A 20,724-nucleotide genomic window follows, 5' to 3' on the forward strand; every position below is an offset into this window, starting at 1 on the left:
ATCAGCGATATAACCTTGCCAAGAATATGCAGAAAATGTTGATAAAGATCCAGAACACACAAAGCAATTAATAAACTACATTGGAACGGAAAGATATACAATTAGAGACTCTGGAAAGAATGTTGAGCATACCAGATGGTGGAGTTGGGCTACCTGACAGAGGAACTGCAGCCATTTATTTAAAAAGGGGATATATGACATAGGGGCAGAATTAGGCCACTCGGCCCATTGAGTTCACTCTGCCATTCTTTTATATTTTTCTCCTCCCCATTCTCCTGCCTTTTCCCCATAACCCCTGATCCCCTTATTAATCAAGAACCTATCAATCTCTGTCTTAAAGACACTCATGGATAAAGTGACTCTTCTGGATGGCCCTGAATGTGAAATTTCGAAAGCGTGCAAAGGAACAGGTTCTCTTTGACAAGATCTGTGAGGAGCTCAAAGGTCTGCAAAAGATTACTTTTGACATTTTGGGACTCTGAAAATCGAAATAACTTTTGATTTGATTTGATTTATTATTGTCACATGTATTAGTATACAATGAAAAGTATTGTTTCTTGCGCGCTATACAGACAAAGCATACCATTCATAGAGAAGGAAATGAGAGAGTGTTGAATGTAGTGTTACAGTCATAGCTAGGGTGTAGAGAAAGATCAACTTAATGCGAGGTAGGTCCATTCAAAAGTCTGACGGCAGCAGGGAAGAAGCTGTTCTTGAGTCGGTCCGTACATGACCTCAGACTTTTGTATCTTTTTCCCGACAGAAGAAGGTGGAAGAGAGAATGTCCGGGGTGCATGGGGTCCTTGATTATGCTGGCTGCTTTTCCGAGACAGCAGGAAATATAGACAGAGTCAATGGATGGGAGACTGGTTTGCGTGATAGATTGGGCTACATTCACAACCCTTTGTAGTTTCTTGCCATATAGAAGGAAGCCTCTGAGAAGAAAGAGCAGTTGAACAATAGCACCATGGACTGTGAAAACAAAAGGTTTTGAAAAATGAAGCCATCTGTTCCTATTGTTGGTTCATTTTTGTTAAGGGGGAGATGTGCTGGTACTGTGCTATTTTGCTATACTTTGTGCGTAAGGTGAGGTTACTTTAAGAGGCAGTGTTTTGTTAAAAGAGTCGAAATGTCTGATAAACATGCAGCAGGTGCTAAAAAGGCAGGTTAATAACTGGTTTTGGATAAGGATTGTGTTGCTTTGTAGAGTCAATGGACATTTTGTTTATTTATGTTCCTCTGGGTTTTAGAGCAGAGTTTTGATTGGGTTGATTGTCAGAGACAGAGTCATGTGCTTAATGGGAGGACCTAAGCTTGGAGGCCAGAAAGGATTTCATGACCCTACATTCATGACCCTTTATAGTTTCTTGCCATTTAGAAGGAAGCCTCTGAAAAGAAAGAGCAGTTGAACAATAACACCATGGAAACAAAAGGTTTTGAAAAATGAAGCCATCTGTTCCTATTGTTGGTTCATTTTTTTAAGGGGGAGATGTGCTGGTATTGTGCTATTTTGCTATACTTTGTGTGTAAGGTTAAAATATAAGCAGTTGCCACCTGGACTTACAGAAGAAACAAATGTGCCTCTGCCTCTCTCTCTCTCTCTCTCCAGAGGTGTTCTGAAAGCTCTAGGACTGTTAATGTAAGATAAGCAAGTATGTGTGTATTTTGCTGACTAATTTTAAGAGAGGTTTAAGTTTATAAGAGGAGTATTGCTTGAATTGGAACTCATAGGGATAGGTTAGCAGTTAAGAATTGTACCTTGTCATGTTAAAGTATTGTTCAATTGTTAAATGTTAAGCTAAATAGTGATGTCTTAAGGAGTGTACATATTACAGAGAAGGAGGTGCTGGAAGTCTTAAAGCGCATCAAGGTAGATAAATCCCCGGGACCTGATGAAGTGTATCCCAGGACATTGTGGGAGGCTAGGGAGGAAATTGCGTTTCCCTAGCCGAGATATTTGAATCGTCGATAGTCACGGGTGAGGTGCCTGAAGATTGAGAGTGGCAAATGTTGTGCCTTTGTTTAAAAAGGGCTCCAGGGAAAAGCCTGGGAACTACAGGCCAGTGAGCCTCACATCTGTGGTGGGTAAATTGTTAGAAGGTATTTTGAGAGACAGGATCTACAGGCATTTAGAGACACAAGTACTGATTAGGGACAGTCAGCATGGCTTTGTGAGTGGAAAATCATGTCTCACAAATTTGATTGAGTTTTTTGAAGGTAGATGAGGGCAGTGCAGTTGATGTTGTCTACATGGACTTTAGCAAGGCCTTTGACAAGGTACCGCATGGTAGGTTGTTACATAAGATTAAATCTCACGGGATCCAGGGTGAGGTAGCCAAATGGATACAAAATTGGTTTCTTGACAGAAGCCAGAGGGTGGTTGTAGAGAGTTGTTTTTCAAACTGGAGGCCTGTGACCAGCGGCATGCCTCAGGGATCAGTGCTGGGTCCACTGTTATTTGTCATTTATTTTAATGATTTGGAAGAGAATATAGGAGGCATGGTTAGTAAGTTTGCAGATGACATCAAGATTGGTTGTATAGTGGACAGTGAAGAAATTTATCTCCAATTGCAACGGGATCTTGATCAATTGGGCCAGTGGGCTGATGAATGGCAGATGGAGTTTAATTTAGACAAATGCGAGGTGATGCATTTTGGTAGATTGGACTTACTCAGTTAATGGTAGGGCATTGGGGAGAGTTACAGAACAAAGAGATCTCGGGGTACATGTTCATAGCTCCTTGAAAGTGGAGTCACAGGTGGACAGAGTGGTGAAGAAGGCATTCAGCATGCTTGGTTTCATTGAATACAGGAGTTGGGACATCTTGTTGAAGTTGTACAAGACATTGGTAAGGCCACACTTGGAATACTGTGTGCAATTCTGGTCACCCTATTATAGAAAGGATATTATTAAACTAGAAAGAGTGCAGAAAAGATTTACTCGGATGCTACTGGGACTTGATGGATTGAGTTATAAGGAGAGGCTGGATATAGTGGGACTTTTTTCTCTGGAGCGTAGGAGGCCTAGGGGTGATCTTATAGAGGTCTATAAAATAACGAGGGGCACAGATCAGCTAGATAGTCAATATCTTTTCCCAAAGGTAGGGGAGTCTAAAACTAGAGAACATAGGTTTAAGGTGAGAGGGGAGAGATACAAAAGTGTCCAGAGGGACAATTCTTTCACACATGAGTGATGAGTGTCTGGAACAAGCTGCCAGAGGTAGTAGTAGAGGCGCGTACAATTTTGTCTTTTAAAAAGCATTTAGATAGTTGCATGGGTACGAAGGGTATAGAGGGATATGGGCCAAATGCGGGCAATTGGGATTAGCTTAGGGATTTTTTTTTTAAAAAGGCGGCATGGACAAGTTGGGCCGAAGGGCCTGTTTCCATGCTGTAAACCTCTATGACTCTATAATTCATTTGTTATAGTTAAACTGTGTTGTTGACTAAAATTTGTTTTGATAAAAGCTTCCCAGTGTGTCAGTAGAATCAACATATCCTCACATTAATGCCAAAATAGCAAACTGTTGGGGTCTAGTCTGACTTCATAATATACCTTGGGGTTTCTGATTTGGTACCCTAACAACAGAATGGTCTCTGTTCTCTGTGCGAAGCCATGACACAAGTTGAAGCTGTACTTTTCCATACTCTGCAACGTTGAATGGAAGTTGATGTTACTCACAGCGGTGGGCTGGGAGGCAGGGGCCTCCTGATGAGAAGGTGCCAACGGAGACTCATCATCTTCGTGACCCCACCCTGATTAAAACCAATGCAGGAAGAGTCAAGGACGGCCTTCACACCATGGCCCAACTGAAGCCTTTACATGGCCAACTCAGGGTCGATTAAGGGCTTCATCCTACCAGTGCTGGTATTTAACCAATAGAGGTGGGGGGTAGGGGTGTGGGGGGGGTGGGGGGGGGGGGGTGGCAGTGGGCAGGCACATCATGTCAGCAACAAATCAGGTAAACTTTGGCGTGTATGCCTGGGGTCTGGAAGGGAAGTTGCACATAATTGGGCAGTTCATGACTAATGAAGAGACCGGTAGTAAGGACCGCCCATGCCGGATGACCCTCCCCCCTGCCACTCCTGTCTACCTGCCCTTTAAACTGGCCCTCCCTTACCCCTTCTCGGGGACTTCTCTGAAAGGCCTCACCAACCTTTCCTCCAAGGCTCAAATAATGAGCCTGCTGCTAGGCCCTAGTGCAGTACCTGCAGTGCTCACCACTTCCGGAGGTGCTGCAGGTAATGGAGAGTCTAATTGGCCTCTAATTGGCCCGTAGCTCTCGGAGGTGGGAGATTCCCCTGAAGACACTGAGGATCCCGTCGTTAACCAGGTAAGTGCTTGATTGTTATCGTTGGGGCCGCTCGGAATAGCTGCGGTGGGGTTGTCACAGGCTCTCCAGATAGTGAGTGGCCCACCGCCATGACCATTAAATTCTATACACTGTGTGCAGATTTAGCAAGGTGGGTGAGCGAGTGCATCGAGCATGTCCCAGTGTATCCCCTGTCTCTCCTCAGTAGCCTGAGCCCTCATAGCAGCAGCAGCATTCTCTGCAAGAGAGTTAGTTTGACTCCTGCCCCCATCCCCACCCCAGCTCTTACAGCCCTGTAGCCAGTGATTCACCAGGTGACGATCGATCCTTTGGTTGGCGCCATATACATGCATGACGCCAGCTATTAGCTGCTAATGTGAGATACAGGTAGTGGACAGCTTCCTGAAGTGATAGAGGTATCTCTACATCTTCAACATCTTTCATCAAAGTGCAAGACAGTAAGATAAGTTTTCAGAGACAAGGGAGATCAAAAGAGAGGTGAATGTTTGCTGATAGTATCTGGAATTTGACAAGCAGAGTGTGTTGGGTAAGATCAAAGCAAGAAGGGAGGAAGAGGGTAGCATGTGAAGGAAATTCGTGTGGTATCTCCTCCAGTATTGTCAAGGCCTTTCTCCCTGTCCCTGATGGTCAGTCAGCTTTCTTCATTGGGGGATAGAGGGTGCAGACGGTGTTGGCCTCCTTTGCTGGCAGTCACCTGTCTGGGGCTGTACATGATCTTCTCCTGCAGGGAAGAAGAATGTGCGTTAGTGTGTTGGTGTGGTAGTGTGTTAGGGTGTTAATATGAAAGTGAATTAATGTGTTAATGCGACAGTGTGTTAGCATGATAGTATGTTCGTGTGAAAATGTGATGGTGTGTGATGCACATCAATTTAGACACGAGGCTCGAAGCTTCAGCAAATGAAGGCTTTTATTAACTAATAATGAAGCTATCAGAACTTTAGTACACTATCCCAGACTGAAGGGGTCCCAGCCAGAGCAGGGACTCTTATACCTCTCCCAGGAGGCGGAGCCCGACTGGGATGTGCCACAATAGTAACAAACACAGGTGTAACAACCCCACCCTAACCCAACAGCAACAGTAGTACAATCCAACAGTAACCTATGTACATCCTTGTAGTACTGGCCAGCCCTAGCTCAGTACTATCCAGTGGGAACCAACGATGGTTCACCACAGTGTGTTAATATGAAAGTGAGTTAGTGTGTCATTGTGTTAATGTGATAGACTTAATGTGATAGTTGCTGGGATTTTACAACTTTGTTCGGGCGAGGCTCGTAAAATCCCACCCGAGGCCAATGGAGAATTCTGTTCTGTGAGCCTCACCCGCCCCGATTCTGGGGTGGGCGTGGCAGTAAAATTCCAGCCAGTGTGTTCGTTTGTTCCTGTGAGGTGTAAAACCAGAAATACTTCATGGTATAATAGTTGCATTGTGTGAAATGAGAGTTATAGGGAAGTGAGGGTTAGAATAATGTTGAGTGCTAGTCTGAAGCAAAGGGATATGGTGGAGTGTAGCAGAGTGATGGGGTGAATTGTGAATTTTTTGGGACTGGAAGTGATGGACTATCACGATTACATTAACACACTAGGTGTGACTGGAGAGTAAGATGGCAATATTATTACCTTTGTAACTCTAGCGAGGTCATTGCACTTTTTCTCATATTGCAGCCACTTCCTTGGATCTGAGTTTCTGTCATTGACTTCCTTTACAATCTCATTGTAATCATGATTATCATACAATCATGATTGTTCCCTGGCATGCTTGCAGCTTTCTGAGTCGTGGTTCTTGTGTTCCCAGGAGGGAGTGGTACATGTCAGAGACATATTTTCATAAATTATGGATTGTGTGAGAATCAGACCACGACAAGCAGATATGGCTTATTTTCTTATTAATTCTGCAGAAAGCGTCTGTAAAAAGGGAAACTCTCAATGCAGTGATTTGTCACTTTTCAATGGACAGCTGGCTCACAACAGGAAGTGCGGCAAGTTCGCAGTGGATGAGTAAGCGCAGGATGTGAAAAGGAGAGACAGGGACTCAGTAATACTAACAATGAAGTGTTTTGCTTTTCCACCTATGCCACAGTACATATGGGGCAGCAGAGTGGTTAGCATTGTTGCCTCACAGTGCCAGGGACCCGGGTTCGAGTCCTGGCTTGGGTCACTGTCTGTGCAGAGTCTGCACATTCTCTCTGTGTCTGCGTGTGTTTCTTCCGGGTGCTCCGGTTTCCTCCCACAATCCGAAAGACGTGCTGGTTAGGTGGATTGGCCATGCTAAATTCTCCCTCAGTGTACCCGAACAGGCACCGGAGTGTGGCAACTGGGGGATTTTCACAGTAACTCCATTGCAGTGTTAATGTAAGCCTACTTGTGACACTAATAAATACACTTTAAACTTAAAATATTTCACTTTGGTTTAATGTTTTCTCCTGCCTTCCATTCGTTTGTACTTCTGTATTTATGACACCCTAAGGATGGCTGGAGTCTGATCAATATCCGACTATCAGCACCGTTTGATAAGGGAAAACAGACAAGTGTTTAACCTATACTTTCAGTATAAGCAAAGGTCCCATCCCTCTCAGGGCAAGGGAAATGCTGATACAGGCCTCGTAGCTTTCAGATGAGAACCACAGGTTTCAGACCATGACTCATGAACCATTTGTCACTGCGTCTGAAATTATTCTGTTAGTTTTCCTAAATGAGATTTCAGAGTTTCTCAGCTACTCAGAGAATACTAAATAGAGTCACAAAGTCATTATGGCACAGGAGGAGAACATTCAGCCCATCCAGTCTCAGTCGAGCAATCCAGTACCCACTCCGCCACTCTGTCCATGTAACTCTGAAGTTTATTTCCCTCAAACGCCCATTTGAAAGAATTGATTTTCTCCATTTCCACCACTCTCTGAGGTAGCAAGTTCCAGATCATTACCGCTCAGACATTCTTCGTCGCAAGCCCTCTCTATCTCTCGCCCAGAACTTTAGATCTGTATTCCCTCATTCCTGTGCCACGGACTAAAGGTAAAAGTTTTTTCTTGACTACCTTATCCGAACCTGTCAGAATCTTATACGCCGCGATCAAATCATCCCTCACTCTCCATCGCTCCAAGAAAACAACCCCAGCTTTTCCAACCCTAGCCTTGTAGCTAATCCATCCCCGGAACCATTCTGGTAAATCTCCTTTGCACCTTCTCAAAGACCACCCTCTTACTAAAGTGCAGCGACAGGATATTCAAAACCAAAGGCACCATCAGATATGAACTGCTTAGAGACCAGAATAAAACTCTGACAAAAGAGTCACTCAAAGTCCAGAGACATTTCTCTAGGTTTCCTCCGGGTGCTCCAGTTTCCTCCCACAGTCCAAAGATGTGCGGGTTAGTTGGATTGGCCATGCTAGATTTCCCCTTAGTGTCAGGGGGACTAGCTAGGGTAAATGCATGGGGTAAAAGCAAATTATTGCAGATGCTGGAATCTGAAACCAGAAGAGAAAGCGCTGGAAAATCTCAGCAGGTCTGGCAGCATCTGTAAAGAGAGAAAAGAACTGACGTTTTGAGTCCAGATGACCCTTTGTCAAAGCTCAAAGCTTTGACAAAGGGTCATCTGGACTTGAAACGTCGGCTCTTTTCTCTAAATGCATGAGGTTGTGCGGGTAGGGCCTGGGTGGGATTATGGTCGGTGCAAACTCGATGGGCCGAATGGCCTCCTTCTGCACTGTATCTATGATTTATCAAAGAGATGGAGCTCATTAATGTTTCCTCTGAAATCGTATAAGCAGAATCTTTAGCAATGGCACAGAAACAGAAAATAATGGATAATCAACAGTGAATGTGTGATTACAGTGTAGAAGTTGCAGAAAAAATGGTGCAAGAGAACAGTCCCGTTGTTTAAGCAAAGCCAAGATCTCCTCAAACTATTGCACTGTTCCTTCATTACCCTCAACAAGAGTGTGAAAAATTCAAATTCACGGATCCCACTCCCTTTGCAATCAATGTAAACACAACCTTCCCCGCTTTCTGCTCATTTCACCCGTTACAACCAGTTGGATCATATCACTGGCGAGTTGGAAACTCACGTGGAAGACCCCGCAGGAGGATAGCAGAAACACTTTAGGGATGACTCCGATGCATCCCTGAAGAAGTCAAACGTTCCCGTCAACTCATAGCTGATCCTAGCTTGTGACTCATCAGCAGAGGAGAAGGTTCATTCAGGGAGATGCTGAGCATATTGAGAGACTGTGTCGGGAACATGCGGAGGCAAAGCCAAGGAATCGGAGGAAACCAAACAACCCATCTACCGAACCCTTCAAGCAACACCAATGCCGTATGTGGCAGTCTGTAGATCACACATAGGATTTTGCAGCCATCTCAGAATCCATCGAACCCAAGTGGAAACAAGTCATTCTCGACCCCATGGAACTGGCTGAGGTGAAAATTAATTGACTAATGGCCCTCGCTTGTTTCTCAGCCCTGGGAAGACAACAAAGGGACGGGCAAAGGAAGCCGGCAGGTGGTGGTTCAGTTGCCTGGTCAAGACAGTAGCTTGTCCTACAGTAGGTGGTGAAGATTGTGGTGCCTTATTGCACGCTGCACAATTTCTTCCTTGTTAAAACCCCAACTCTGGACTTGTCTGACGAGATGCCTGTGGAGTTGACGCTCCCATGTCCCTGGTCATGAGGGGTGGTGACACCCTGGAGGAAAGTCCAGTCTCCGTGATTTTGTGAGCTGATAGCCTCTGGCTCCTCAAATGGAAGATCTCCATGGCTTCTGTACCTTTAGTGTAATATGAAGACCAAAACTGAGCGTAGCATCCTAAATACGCTCTAACCAAGGTTCTAATAAAAGTGTAACATTTGATTTCTCTTCCTCTGCAAATGAACTCCAATGCTTTATGTGCACTTTTTATAGTTTTGCTAACTTGTTTTGCTACTATTAATGATTTGTAAAACTGTGGACCCCAAAATGCGAATGTTTTCTTGTATTTTCTTGCAGTCCTCCTCAATACTATCTACCGCCCACTTGCCGTCAATTGCTTTGCAGTTCTGATTCCTAAGACCAAATCATTTATCAACATCATTTAAAGAACAATTCCAGTCCCAGAGATTCTGCAGCCCAGCCGATAGTCCTGGCAGCAATTGGGGTTGGAAAATCCTGCCCAATGTTTCTTTCTGTAAGTCAAGTGCTTGAAGACTGTGCAAAGTGACTACTGTGGAGGAGCCCCTTTCCCATGTCGAAGCTGTGATACCTTACATATAGACCACTAAACCAGCCTCCATGAATGATATTGTTTATTGAGAGGGGAAACTGATCGCAGATGTAGGGAGGTCATGCTTCAGATGTACAGGGCATTGGTGAGACCACATCTGGAGTACTATGTACAGTATTGGTCTTATTATCTAAGAAAAGATGTAAATGTGTTAGAAATAGTTCAGAGAAGCTGAATGGAAGGGTTATCTTATGGGAAAATGTTGGAGAGGTTAGATTTATATTGTTATCCAACTCATATATATTTGTATTGTTATCCAACTTATATACCTTCTCTCGACTTGTCTCCCCTATCCAAATCAACCCCAGCTCCCTCTTGTGTAACCAACCATCTCCTGTTAGGTAAAAGGAAGTTTCTTGAGCTGGCAATATGTGACAAGTGATGGGCAGCACGGTGGCACATTGGTGCTCTCAGCACCAGGAACCTTGGGTTCAATTCCTGGCTTGGGTGACTGTCTGCACATTCTCCCTGTTTCTGCGTGGCTTTCCTTCGGGTGCTCCGGTTTCCTGCCACAGTCCAAAAGACGTGCTGGTTAGGTGCATTGGCCATGCTAAATTCTCCCTCAGTTTACCTGAACAGGCGCCAGAGTGTGGCAACTAGGGGATTTTCATAGTAACTTCATTGCAGTGTTAATGCAAACCTATTTGTGACACTAATCAATAAACTAATTAATAAATTGTTTCACAGGAGTCTGCTGTGTGGCAGCTCCAAAAATATAGACAAAAATTTGAAAAGAAGAGTTGAGGGAACCATATTGAAATTTGTTGACTATTGCACTGAAGGATGTGGCTAATTGCAATGTAGATTGTGATAGTGTCGGAGGATACAGCCAGGCTGGTAGGATGGACTGAGGCTGAGAAATGACACAGTTCACTGCAAAAACAAAAAAGATACAAGAACAGCCAAAGGAAATAGATACACTGAATGAGGTGCCTTGGCATGTTGATACACAGGCCATTACAGCTGATACAACGACAAATTTGCATTTAAAACATCTTTAGGCTACCAAACAAAACCGGACATCAAGCCACGAGATATTCAAACAGGTAATCAAAAACATGGCCAAGTGTTTCAAGGAGCATCTTAAAAAGTAGCGAATGTAGAGGCTTAGGGAGGGAATTCAAGAGCTCAGAGTCTAGGTAGCTGAAAGGGAAACACTCAATGGTGAAAAACTCCACGCAGAAAAAGGAGATGTACAGGAGGCCAGATTTGGAAGAACACAGTTTGGGGCTGGAGGTTACCAGAGATTACGAGGGCCGAGAGCGTGGAGAGATTTGAAAACAAGGGTGAGAATTTTAAATTTGTCAGACTAGGTGCCAATGGAGGTCATCAAACACAGAACTAAGGAGTGAATTGGGAGAATTGCTGTATCTATAATACAGGCAGACGCATCATGGAGGTAACGTTGAACGTGTATAAAGGCCTTTGTCGTGCGACCATAAGAAGATTCAGGCACCGACTGTAACACCCGATCAGCGAGTGCGCGGTGGCTATAAAGTCACATTTACAGCATGTTGACAGCATTCCCGAATCTTGAGAACCCGCTTGGACATTCTAAACCATGTTATTCATGGATTGCAAAGCTGATTGGGTAAGTAGGTAAGCTTTATGTCGAAATTTGCGAACGTTCACTCTCAGTAGTATTCACTAGAGATTAGAAGAGTAATGGGCGACGTGATCAAAATCCTTAAGATCCTGAGGGGTTTTGACAGGGTGGATGTGGAGAGGGTGTTTCCTCTTGTCAGAGAATCCAGAACTAGGGATCCCTGTTTAAAAATAAAGCGTCGCTCATTTAAGACAGAGTTGATGAGAATACTTTTTTTCTAGAGGATCATGAGTCTCTGGAACTCTCTTCCTCAAAAGGTGGTGGAAGCAGAATCTTTGAATATTTTTAAGGAAGATCTAGATTGATTCTTGATTAACAAGGGGGGGGGGGGCGAAAGATTATCAGGGGTTAGGCGGGAATGTGGGGTTGAGATCACAATCATATCAGCCAAGATCTTACTGAATGTCAGAGCAGGCTCGAGGGGCAGAGTGGCCTACTCCTGTTCCTCATTTGTATCACAGAATCCTACAGTGCAGAAGGAGGCCATTCGACCTATTGAGTCTGCACCAACCGCAATCCCACCCAGGCCCTGTCCCCATAACCCCATGCATTTAACCTAGCTAGTCCCCCTGACACTAAGGGGCAATTTAGCATGGCCAATCTACCTAACCCGCATATCTTTGGGACCACCTGGAGGAAATCGACGCAGATGTGGGGAGAACATGCAAACTCCACACAGACCGTGACCCAAGCCGGGAATTGAACCCAGGTTCCTGGCGCTGTGAGGCAGCAGTGCTAACCACTGTGCCACCAGGCCCCCTTAACAAGTGCTGCAGTGCCCAGACCAATGGAGGTGCCATTTCCAATCAATTCCTCTTGACCCACACAGGTCCCCACGTTAGAAAAGGGCAATAGCACAGACATGCCATGGGGTGCAATTGAAGTATTTGAAGGAAGGTTGTATATTTAAAGGAGGACACTTCCCATATTTAAGGAAGGATATACTTACATTGGAGGTGGGAAGTTTACTAGATTGACTCCTTGGATAAAAGCATTGTCCTTGATGAGAGGCTGAGTAACTTGGGCTATATTCTCTGGCATGAGGGGCAATCTTATTAAACATAAAAGATTCTGATGTGGCTTTACAGGGTAGGCACTGAGAGATGGTTTCCACCCAGAAGGGAAAAGCAGTTTGTACCAGTATTCTTATTTCCCCGTTTTACTGTTTCCTTTCTTCTGGGGCTGGTTGGGGAATCTATAACGTTGGGGCACACTCTCGAGATAAGGAACTGGTGAGTAGGACTGAGGTGAGGAGAAATTACTTCACTCAAAGGGTTGTGAATCTTTGGAAATCTCAACCCTCGTGGTTGCCCATTGTGTAAAGGTGAGTATAGCCCCCGGGGGAGAGGAAACTGGCCAGGCAGTGACCGGGGGACAATTCCAGGGGTGGACCCCTGTGGGGCCCTCATGGGGGATTCATTCATATGTAGTGGTGGGTAGGAGGAGACTTGGGAGCTGGGAATGACAGTAAAGGTGTGTGGGGGCGTTGGAGGGGTTTTGCCAGCAATGGTGTTGTGGGGGGAGGGCGGGGGGTTGGAGAGCAACCCAGTCAGTACCATTCCCTGGTCTATCCCTATAGCCCTGCAAGTTTATTTCCTTCGAGCGCCTATTCAATTTCCTTTTGAAATCGTTGATTGTCTCCGTTTCCACCACCTTCGTTCAACTCATTCCCTGGCCTCATTCCCTCTAACCCTGTAATGTCCTCCAACCCTCTTCGAACTCTAAGTTCTCCAACTCTGGCCCTCTGGGCCCATCCATCACTCTACCATCGCTGGCCATGCTTTTAGATGTCTAGGCCCTAGACCAGTGGTTCCCAAAGGGTGCGGCGCGCCACACTGGTGCGGCGAGAGAGGATGGCAAGTGTGGCGGGAAGATTCAAGGACAATCAAAGAAACATTTAAACATGGTTTAAACAAGCATTGTTTTATACTTTCTGGATGTCCCATGATCGTATTATAAAATTATGTCCTGTGTTATGAATCAAGCACTGCTAGGAGTTGGGTTTTTTTTGTTTTTGAATGTACTTCTTATCAATAACAAATCTGGTATGGCGTGAGCAAATTTTTATTCCGAAAGTGTGGCCCAGTGTAAAAAGTTTGGGAACCACTGCCCTAGACTCTAAAACTTACTCCCTAAACACCTCCGCCTCTCCTCCACCTTGCTCTCTTCAACACCTAGCTCTTTGTTGAAGCTTTTAGTCAACGTTCCTAATATCACCAATATCTCCTGTACTGTCAACCTTTCCATACTTTCTCATGGAGATGTTTGCCTACACTAAGGAGGCTGCATAAGTCTGAGTTGTTGTTGAAAATCTTTGACTTTATAGAATTGACTTCATATGTGTGGCTTTGACATGACCAAAGGCTTAGCATTGTTAAGTGAAGGATGCTTTAAGCTGAGTTGTACCGCATCCTCTCCAAGGTGCACGTAAGAATGTGAAACGCAGTCGCAATGTAGGCGTCATCGGGTTTGTTTTGGTTTTGAGTGCCTGTCGCCAGCCATGTGCAGCCTGCACAGGCAATGCAATGTGGCTTTGCTTTTCATCAGCAACTTCACAGAAACAAGACCAGATGTTTCTTCATCAACTCAATGCAACACCTCACACGATAATCTGAGGTTGGTACCACAGAATACAAGAGACTTACCCCCTCGTATTCTGCACAAAATCTTTGTTATATATGTTTATATATTCACATTTTTATATTTTTCTACAAACTGCATCTCAGTTGGTGGCCAATGAGTCACAAGGTTCCAGGTTCAAGTCCCACTCCAGGGATTGGCCACCGCAATGGAGGCTAATATTCCAGCACCGTACTGAGGGAGTGCTGCACTGTTGGAGATGCCGTCATTCGGATGAGACCTTAAACCGAGGCCCCATCTGCCTGTTCAGGTGGGTGTGAAAGATTCCATTTTAAAACAGAGCAGAGGGAGTTCTCTCTGGTGTCCAGTGAGGGGTAAATAGTGGCCGGCCACTAATCACCCTCGAGAAGGTGATGGTGAGCTGCCTTCTTGAATTGCTGCAGTCCATGTGGTATAGGTACATCTACTGTGCTGTTAGGGAGGGAGTTCCAGGATTTTGACCCAGCGACAGTGAAGGAATGGCCGATGTATTTCCAAGTCAGGATGGTGAGTGGCTTTGAGGGGAACCAGCAAGCGGCTGTGTTCCCATGTGTCTGCTGCCCATGTCCTTTTAGATAATAGGGGTCGTGAGTTTAGAAGGTGCTGTCTAAGAAGCCTTGGTGAGTTCCTGCATTGCATCTTGTAGAAGGTACACACCGCTGATACTGTGTGCAGCATAGAAGCCATGAATCTGGCACTGTAGCACAAAAGCCACATGAAACAAAGACATCGGCTGGGATTTTACGACCTCAACTGGGCAAGGTTCGTAAAATCCGCCCGAGGCCAATTGAGAATTCCATTCTGTGAGCCTCCGGGCGATCGTGCAGCATAGTGGCTATCCTGAACAGATCACTTCACATTCTCCATCACATAAACTCATGAATGGGCCAAAGGCGTCAATTTCAACCCAGGATAACTCAGATTATGCTGAAAGAGCAAGATATCTCAGAAATTTAAGCATCAGCTTTTCTGAAGTTATCTATAATAATATAGCAGGCCCTGTCCTAGCTGCTATTGTGCAATCGCAACATGACTGATATTCCCCACTAACAGGATGCTGCCAGAAAGACATTTTGCTTATCACACAGATGAGTAATGCGGTCTGTGAATCACAGTGCCAGTGTGATGCTCTGCACATGGCCAGATATCCCCAAGATTGGCGGATCATATCAAACAGCATGTCCCAGTCACTGTTCACTGTAGGCAATGTACAGACCACACCCAACCAGTCCATACCTGCAAAACTCAAAACACCATGTCCAACATTAGATGTGATGCCACAATTGGACAACATTTGCTAAATAACCCTCAGTGTGCTAAAAATTACATTGACAATTCATTTAATATTGTCAGTCATCCTCACATTGTGGTGCGTATATTAATACACAGGGTGCTGTACTTTGCAGACAGAAAGAACATGGACACACACATTTAGTCAAACAAAATAAGTGATAGCCATTCAGTGGTTCATTCCCTCAGGCCAATGCCTTGACCAATCAGAGTCAAGCTGCCTTCTTAACTGTCAATCACCACCAACTGGTTCATTCTCCACGATAATGCCTCTGCCAATCAGACTCCACTTGCCATCTTCTCATACAGTTAAAAGGTTGTTGTTTCCCCTGACATTCTTGCGCTCGTTCTGATGAGTGCAAGATGAAAAGTTTCAGCAAGATGTCGTTTTTCAGCAATACTCAGGTTCAGCCAAATGACTATTGGAATATCAGTTTGTATTCCTGGCATAAAAGATCTGCAGTTGGAGAACTAAATTTACACCATAGTATTTTATTCATATACTTGTCACATGCAATGCTGAGAAATGAAAGGTTTACATTTATATAGCGCCTTTCACTCCCTCAGGATGGCCCACAGTGCTTTATAATCAATGAAGTACTTCTGAAGTGTAGTCACCACTGCAATGTAGCAAATGTGGCAGCTACTTTTCACAGAATCCCTACAGGACAGAAGGAGGCCTTCGGCCCATCGAGTCTGGCCCTATTCCCATAACCCCACACATTTACCTTGCTAATCCCCCGAGGACACTAGGGTCAACTTAGCATGGCCAATCAATCTAACCCACACATTTTTGGACTGTGGGAGGAAACTGGAGCACCCAGAGGAAACCCACGCAGACACGGGGAGAACGTGCAAACTCCACGCAGACAGTGACCCGAGCCTGGAATTGAACTTGTGTCCCTGACGCTGTGAGGCAGCAGTGCTAACCACTGTGCCACCGTTCTGCCCCCCTTCACACAGCAAGGTCCCATAAACTATAATGAGTTCTAATCAACTCAATCAATTTTCTTTTTTGGTTTTGGTGGATGGATTGGCCAGGACACCAGGAGAGCTCCCCGGCCCCTCCTCAAAATAATTCTATGGGGTCCACCTGACAGGTCAGACAGAGTCTGGATTTAATTCCTCATCTGAACGATGGCATCTCCAACAGTGCAGGACGCTTTCACAAGTGCATGAGAGATACCAGCCTCGGTTCTGTGCTCAAGATCTGGAGTGAGACTTGAAGCCACAATTTTATTACTCAGCGGTGGCGATAAACACACCAGCGTAGCATTGCTCATGACGTACGTACACACATTGTACAAAGAGATAGGTGTTGAAAGCACAGAATGAGAATATAGGGTGACAGGAAGATTGAGGCCAGCAAAGACATCTCTGCAAACCAGACAGTTTAAGCAAGATACGTTATGAAAGCTTAACCAAATGCAGCTGGTGAAGCTATAGAACTGCATTCCTGTGGAGGTTGATTTAGATGATAGAATCTTAAAAGAAGCTTGTACATCACATGACTTTTGGACAATGGACATAGCAATTGGACGTACTCTACAAAGGACCATGGACAATCTCTCTCCATTAGGGAGAGAAAGACAATTGGTTATGTGTGTAGCTTGAGGGGGCAGCACTCTGTAAGCATGGGGCAGGGTGAGGAAGCTATCCTCCATGAACGATCATGGCTAGTAGACGGATTAAACGAGTTGGCATCATTCTGCATCACACTCTAGCCAGCTAGCCAGCTGATCTACCAACCCCCCTAGCTACAATAGATATAGGGTTAGCACATGACTTTACAGTTACATCAGGCTTTATCACTGATGCGCGTTATCACACACGAGGCTTGATGCTCAGGAAATAAAGGCTTTTATTTGCTGTAACAAGGCAGCTACTAATTATATACACGATCCCAGACTGAGGGGTCCCAGACAGAGCAGAGACCTTTATACCTCTCCCAGGAGGCGGAGCCCGACTGGGATGTACCACAATAACTATAATACAAGGTGTAACAGCCCAACCCTAACCCCAACAGCAACAAGTAGAACAACCCATCCCTAACCCCAACAGCAACATATATATATACCTGTAGTACTGGCCAGACCCTGGCTCAGTACTATCTAGTGGGAACCAACGATGGTTCACCACATTCACCCCTCCTTTGAAGACAAAGGCCGGCGGGGTACAAAAAAACAGAATAATTTGTCATCAGTCTATAAGTTCAGACGGTCAGGGGGACCGCACCGTCGTTGTGACCTCCTCAATACCGGCGATGACACCGGAGTAGGCACTTGCGGTGGCGTTCTCCCCAAGGCGATGTCCAACTGTTCCTCCACAGACACGGGCCGGTTGACCCTGAGGTGATGGTAATCCATGGAGTTCCGACACGCCCTGAAGTGGCGACCATCCTCTGGACTCAGGCAAGCTGTACATGGGAGTAAAAGGGTTAAGTAATGGTCCCGATGCTGCCCGCGCCGTGTCCGGAGGGGAAACAAGAGTTATGGGGTTTGTAACAGGGGGTATGGGAGCGAAAATGGGTTTCCACGTCCCCTGCTGGCGCCAGGTCTCGGATCGAGACCGTGTCCTCTCGCCCATCAGGGTATGCCACATAGGCATACCGAGGGTTGGCGTGGAGGAGATGGACCTGTTCGACCAACGGGTCGGACTTGCGGGCCCTTACATGTCGCCGCAGGAGGACAGGTCCTGAGTACGTCAACCAAGACGGTAATGAGGTCCCAGAGGAAGACTTCCGAGGGAATGAAAACAGCCTCTCATGGGGAGTAGCGTTGGTTGCCGTACACAGGAGTGAGCGTATGGAGTGGAGCGCATCAGGGAGCACCTCTTGCCAACGGGAGACTGGAAGGCTTTTTGACTTCAACGCCAGTAAGACAGCCTTCCAGACTGTAGCATTCTCACGTTGCACCTGTCCGTTACCCCTAGGGTTGTAGCTCGTGGTTCTACTAGAGGCAATCCTGTATGAGAGCAGGTATTGCCTCAAGTCATCGCTCATGAACGACGAGCCCCTGTCGCTGTGAATGTAGCTGGGGTACCCGAACAGGGTAAAAAGATCACGGAATGCCTTGATAACCGTGGCAGCGGATGTATCAGAGCAGGGAATAACAAAAGGGAATCTAGAGTACTCGTCAATGATGTTGAGGAAGTACACATTCCGATCTGTTGAGGGAAGGGGGCCCTTAAAATCGACACTCAGTCTCTCGAAGGGACGAGTGGCCTTGACTAATTGTGCCCAGTCAGGTCGGTAAAAGTGCGGTTTGCATTCCGCGCATACCCGACAGCTTCTTGTTATGGACCTGACGTCCTCCACCGAGTAGGGCAGATTGCGGGCTTTTATAAAGTGGTAGAGCCGAGTGACCCCAGGATGGCAAAGGTCATTATGGAGAGCCTGCAAACGGTCCTCCTGTATACTGGCGCATGTTCCACGCGAGAGGGCATCCGAGGGCTCATTGAGTTTCCCTGGACGATACATGATGTCATAGTTATAGGTGGAGAGTTCAATTCTCCACCGCAAGATCTTGTCACTCTTGATCTTGTCCCTCAGCGTGTTATTAAACATGAACGCCACGGACCGCTGGTCCGTGATCAGGGTGAACCGTTTTCCCGCCAAGTAATGGCGCCAATGCCTGACGGCCTCCACAATGGCCTGGGCCTCCTTTTCCACCGCTGAATGCCGAATTTCGGGGCCTTGGAGGGTGCGGGAAAAAAAGGCGACGGGCCTGCCCGCCTGGTTAAGTGTGGCGGCCAGGGCGAAATCAGATGCATCGCTCTCCACCTGAAAAGGGATGGACTCATCAACAGCGTGCATCGTAGCTTTTGCGATGTCGGCTTTTAATTTATCAAAGGCCAATCGGGCCTCTGGCATTAGGGGAAAAGAAGTGGACTTAATGAGCGGACGGGCTTTGTCCGCGTAATTGGGAACCCACTGTGCATAATAAGAGAAGAAGCCTAAGCACCTTCTCAGTGCTTTTGCACTAGTGGGCAGGGGAAGTTCAGAGAGGGGGCGCATATGGTCTGGATCAGGGCCAATGACCCCGTTTTCCACCACGTATCCGAGGATGGCTAAACGGCGCGTACGAAATACACACTTCTCCCTGTTGTAGGTCAGGTTCAGGTGAGATGCAGTGCGTAGGAAATTCAGGAGATTTGTGTCGTGGTCCTGCTGGTCATGGCCGCAGATGGTGACGTTATCCAGGTACGGGAAGGTAGCCCGCAGCCCGTTCTGGTCCACCATTCGGTCCATAGCACGCTGGAAGACCGAGACCCCATTGGTGACACCAAAGGGAACCCTGAGAAAGTGATACAAGCGACCATCTGCCTCAAAAGCCGTGTATTGTCGGTCCTCTGGGCGAATGGGGAGTTAGTGGTAGGCAGACTTGAGGTCTATGGTGGAGAACACCCGGTACTGCACAATCTGATTGACCATGTCAGATATGCGCGGGAGGGGATACGCATCCAGCTGCGTGTATCTATTAATGGTCTGACTAGTCAATGACCATCCGGGGTTTGTTCCCACTCTTGACCACCACGACCTGCGCTCTCCACGGACTAGCGCTAGGTTGTATGATCCTTTCCTTGAGGAGCCACTGAACTTCAGATCGAATGAAGATCCGATCCTCAGCGCTGTAACGCCTACTCTTAGTCGCAATGGGCTTGCAGCCTGGCGCAAGATTCTGGAACAGGGAGGGCGTGGTGATCTTCAGCGTCGAGAGGCTACAGGCGGGGCGCGTTGGGCAATTTGGAGGCTGCTGTTCTCCCACTGAAAGCGAAGGGAGTGGCCCACCGTACTGTAGGGTTACACTCCTCAGGTGGACCGTGAAGTTTAGTCCGAGAAGTATTGGCGCGCAAAGGTGTGGCAACACCAGGAGCTTGAAACGCTCGTAAACTGTGCCTTGCACCGTTAAAGTTACCACGCAACTCCCTAGCACGGTGACAGACCGGGACCTTGATGCCATAGAAATTGTCTGTTTGACAGGTTGAATCCAGAGTCCACACCGCTTCACAGCATCTGGGTGGATAAAACTCTCAGTGCTCCCGCTGTCAAACAGACAATAAATCAAGTGGTCGTTTACCTGAATGTCCATCATAGACTTGTCAAGTCTATGAGGCTTGGCCTGGTCCAGGATGATCGACGCCACTGTTGGTTCATGAGCGCCACTGCAGGCAGCTGAAATCGACGAGGATGACCCCTGCTGGTCGTCCGCGGTCGGTGCCGACCAACATGGCCGCTCCCATAGGTCGCACGTGGGTGATGGCGCCAAACTCAGCGACCCCTGGTGGTCACACATCTCCGACTCCGTCGACCATAATGGCGTCGTCCTGGCCTTGCACGTGGACGAAACCCTCGACGATGTCGACGACGAAGAACCGGGCTCTGAGGAATCGCAGGCCGCACTGCTGTTCCGAGAAGCAGATCTAGATCGGCACACTTTCGAATAGTGCCCCTTCTTACTGCAGGCGGAGCACAACACAGCTTTAGCGGGACACCGTTGCCGAGCATGCTTCGCTCCCCCACAGAAGTAACACCGCGGGCCGCCCGGAGCTGCTGCCATCGTCTGGCCCGAGTGTGAGCACGCCATTACGCAGCATTTCGAACCCGAGGGACGAAGAGGGATTGGC

General features: G+C 46.7%; 1 protein-coding gene across 4 annotated transcripts in view; it reads right to left on the minus strand.

The window, feature by feature from the left end:
- Positions 1-486: 486 nt before the first annotated feature.
- lztfl1 (leucine zipper transcription factor-like 1) overlaps positions 487-20,724 on the minus strand; it is an 84,519-nt gene continuing 64,281 nt past the window's right edge. The window contains exon 10 of one of the 4 annotated variants that reach the window (XM_078198836.1): positions 487-972. In XM_078198836.1, coding sequence (XP_078054962.1) covers positions 852-972 — 121 coding nt within the window. In that variant the 3' untranslated portion in view covers positions 487-851. Of the gene's footprint in view, positions 973-4,938; positions 5,055-20,724 lie in introns of those variants that run through there. The other 3 variants (XM_078198870.1, XM_078198845.1, XM_078198879.1) reach the window with 3 other exon arrangements.

Source organism: Mustelus asterias, chromosome 2 (assembly GCF_964213995.1).
Source record: "Mustelus asterias chromosome 2, sMusAst1.hap1.1, whole genome shotgun sequence".
Lineage (NCBI taxonomy): Eukaryota > Metazoa > Chordata > Chondrichthyes > Carcharhiniformes > Triakidae > Mustelus > Mustelus asterias.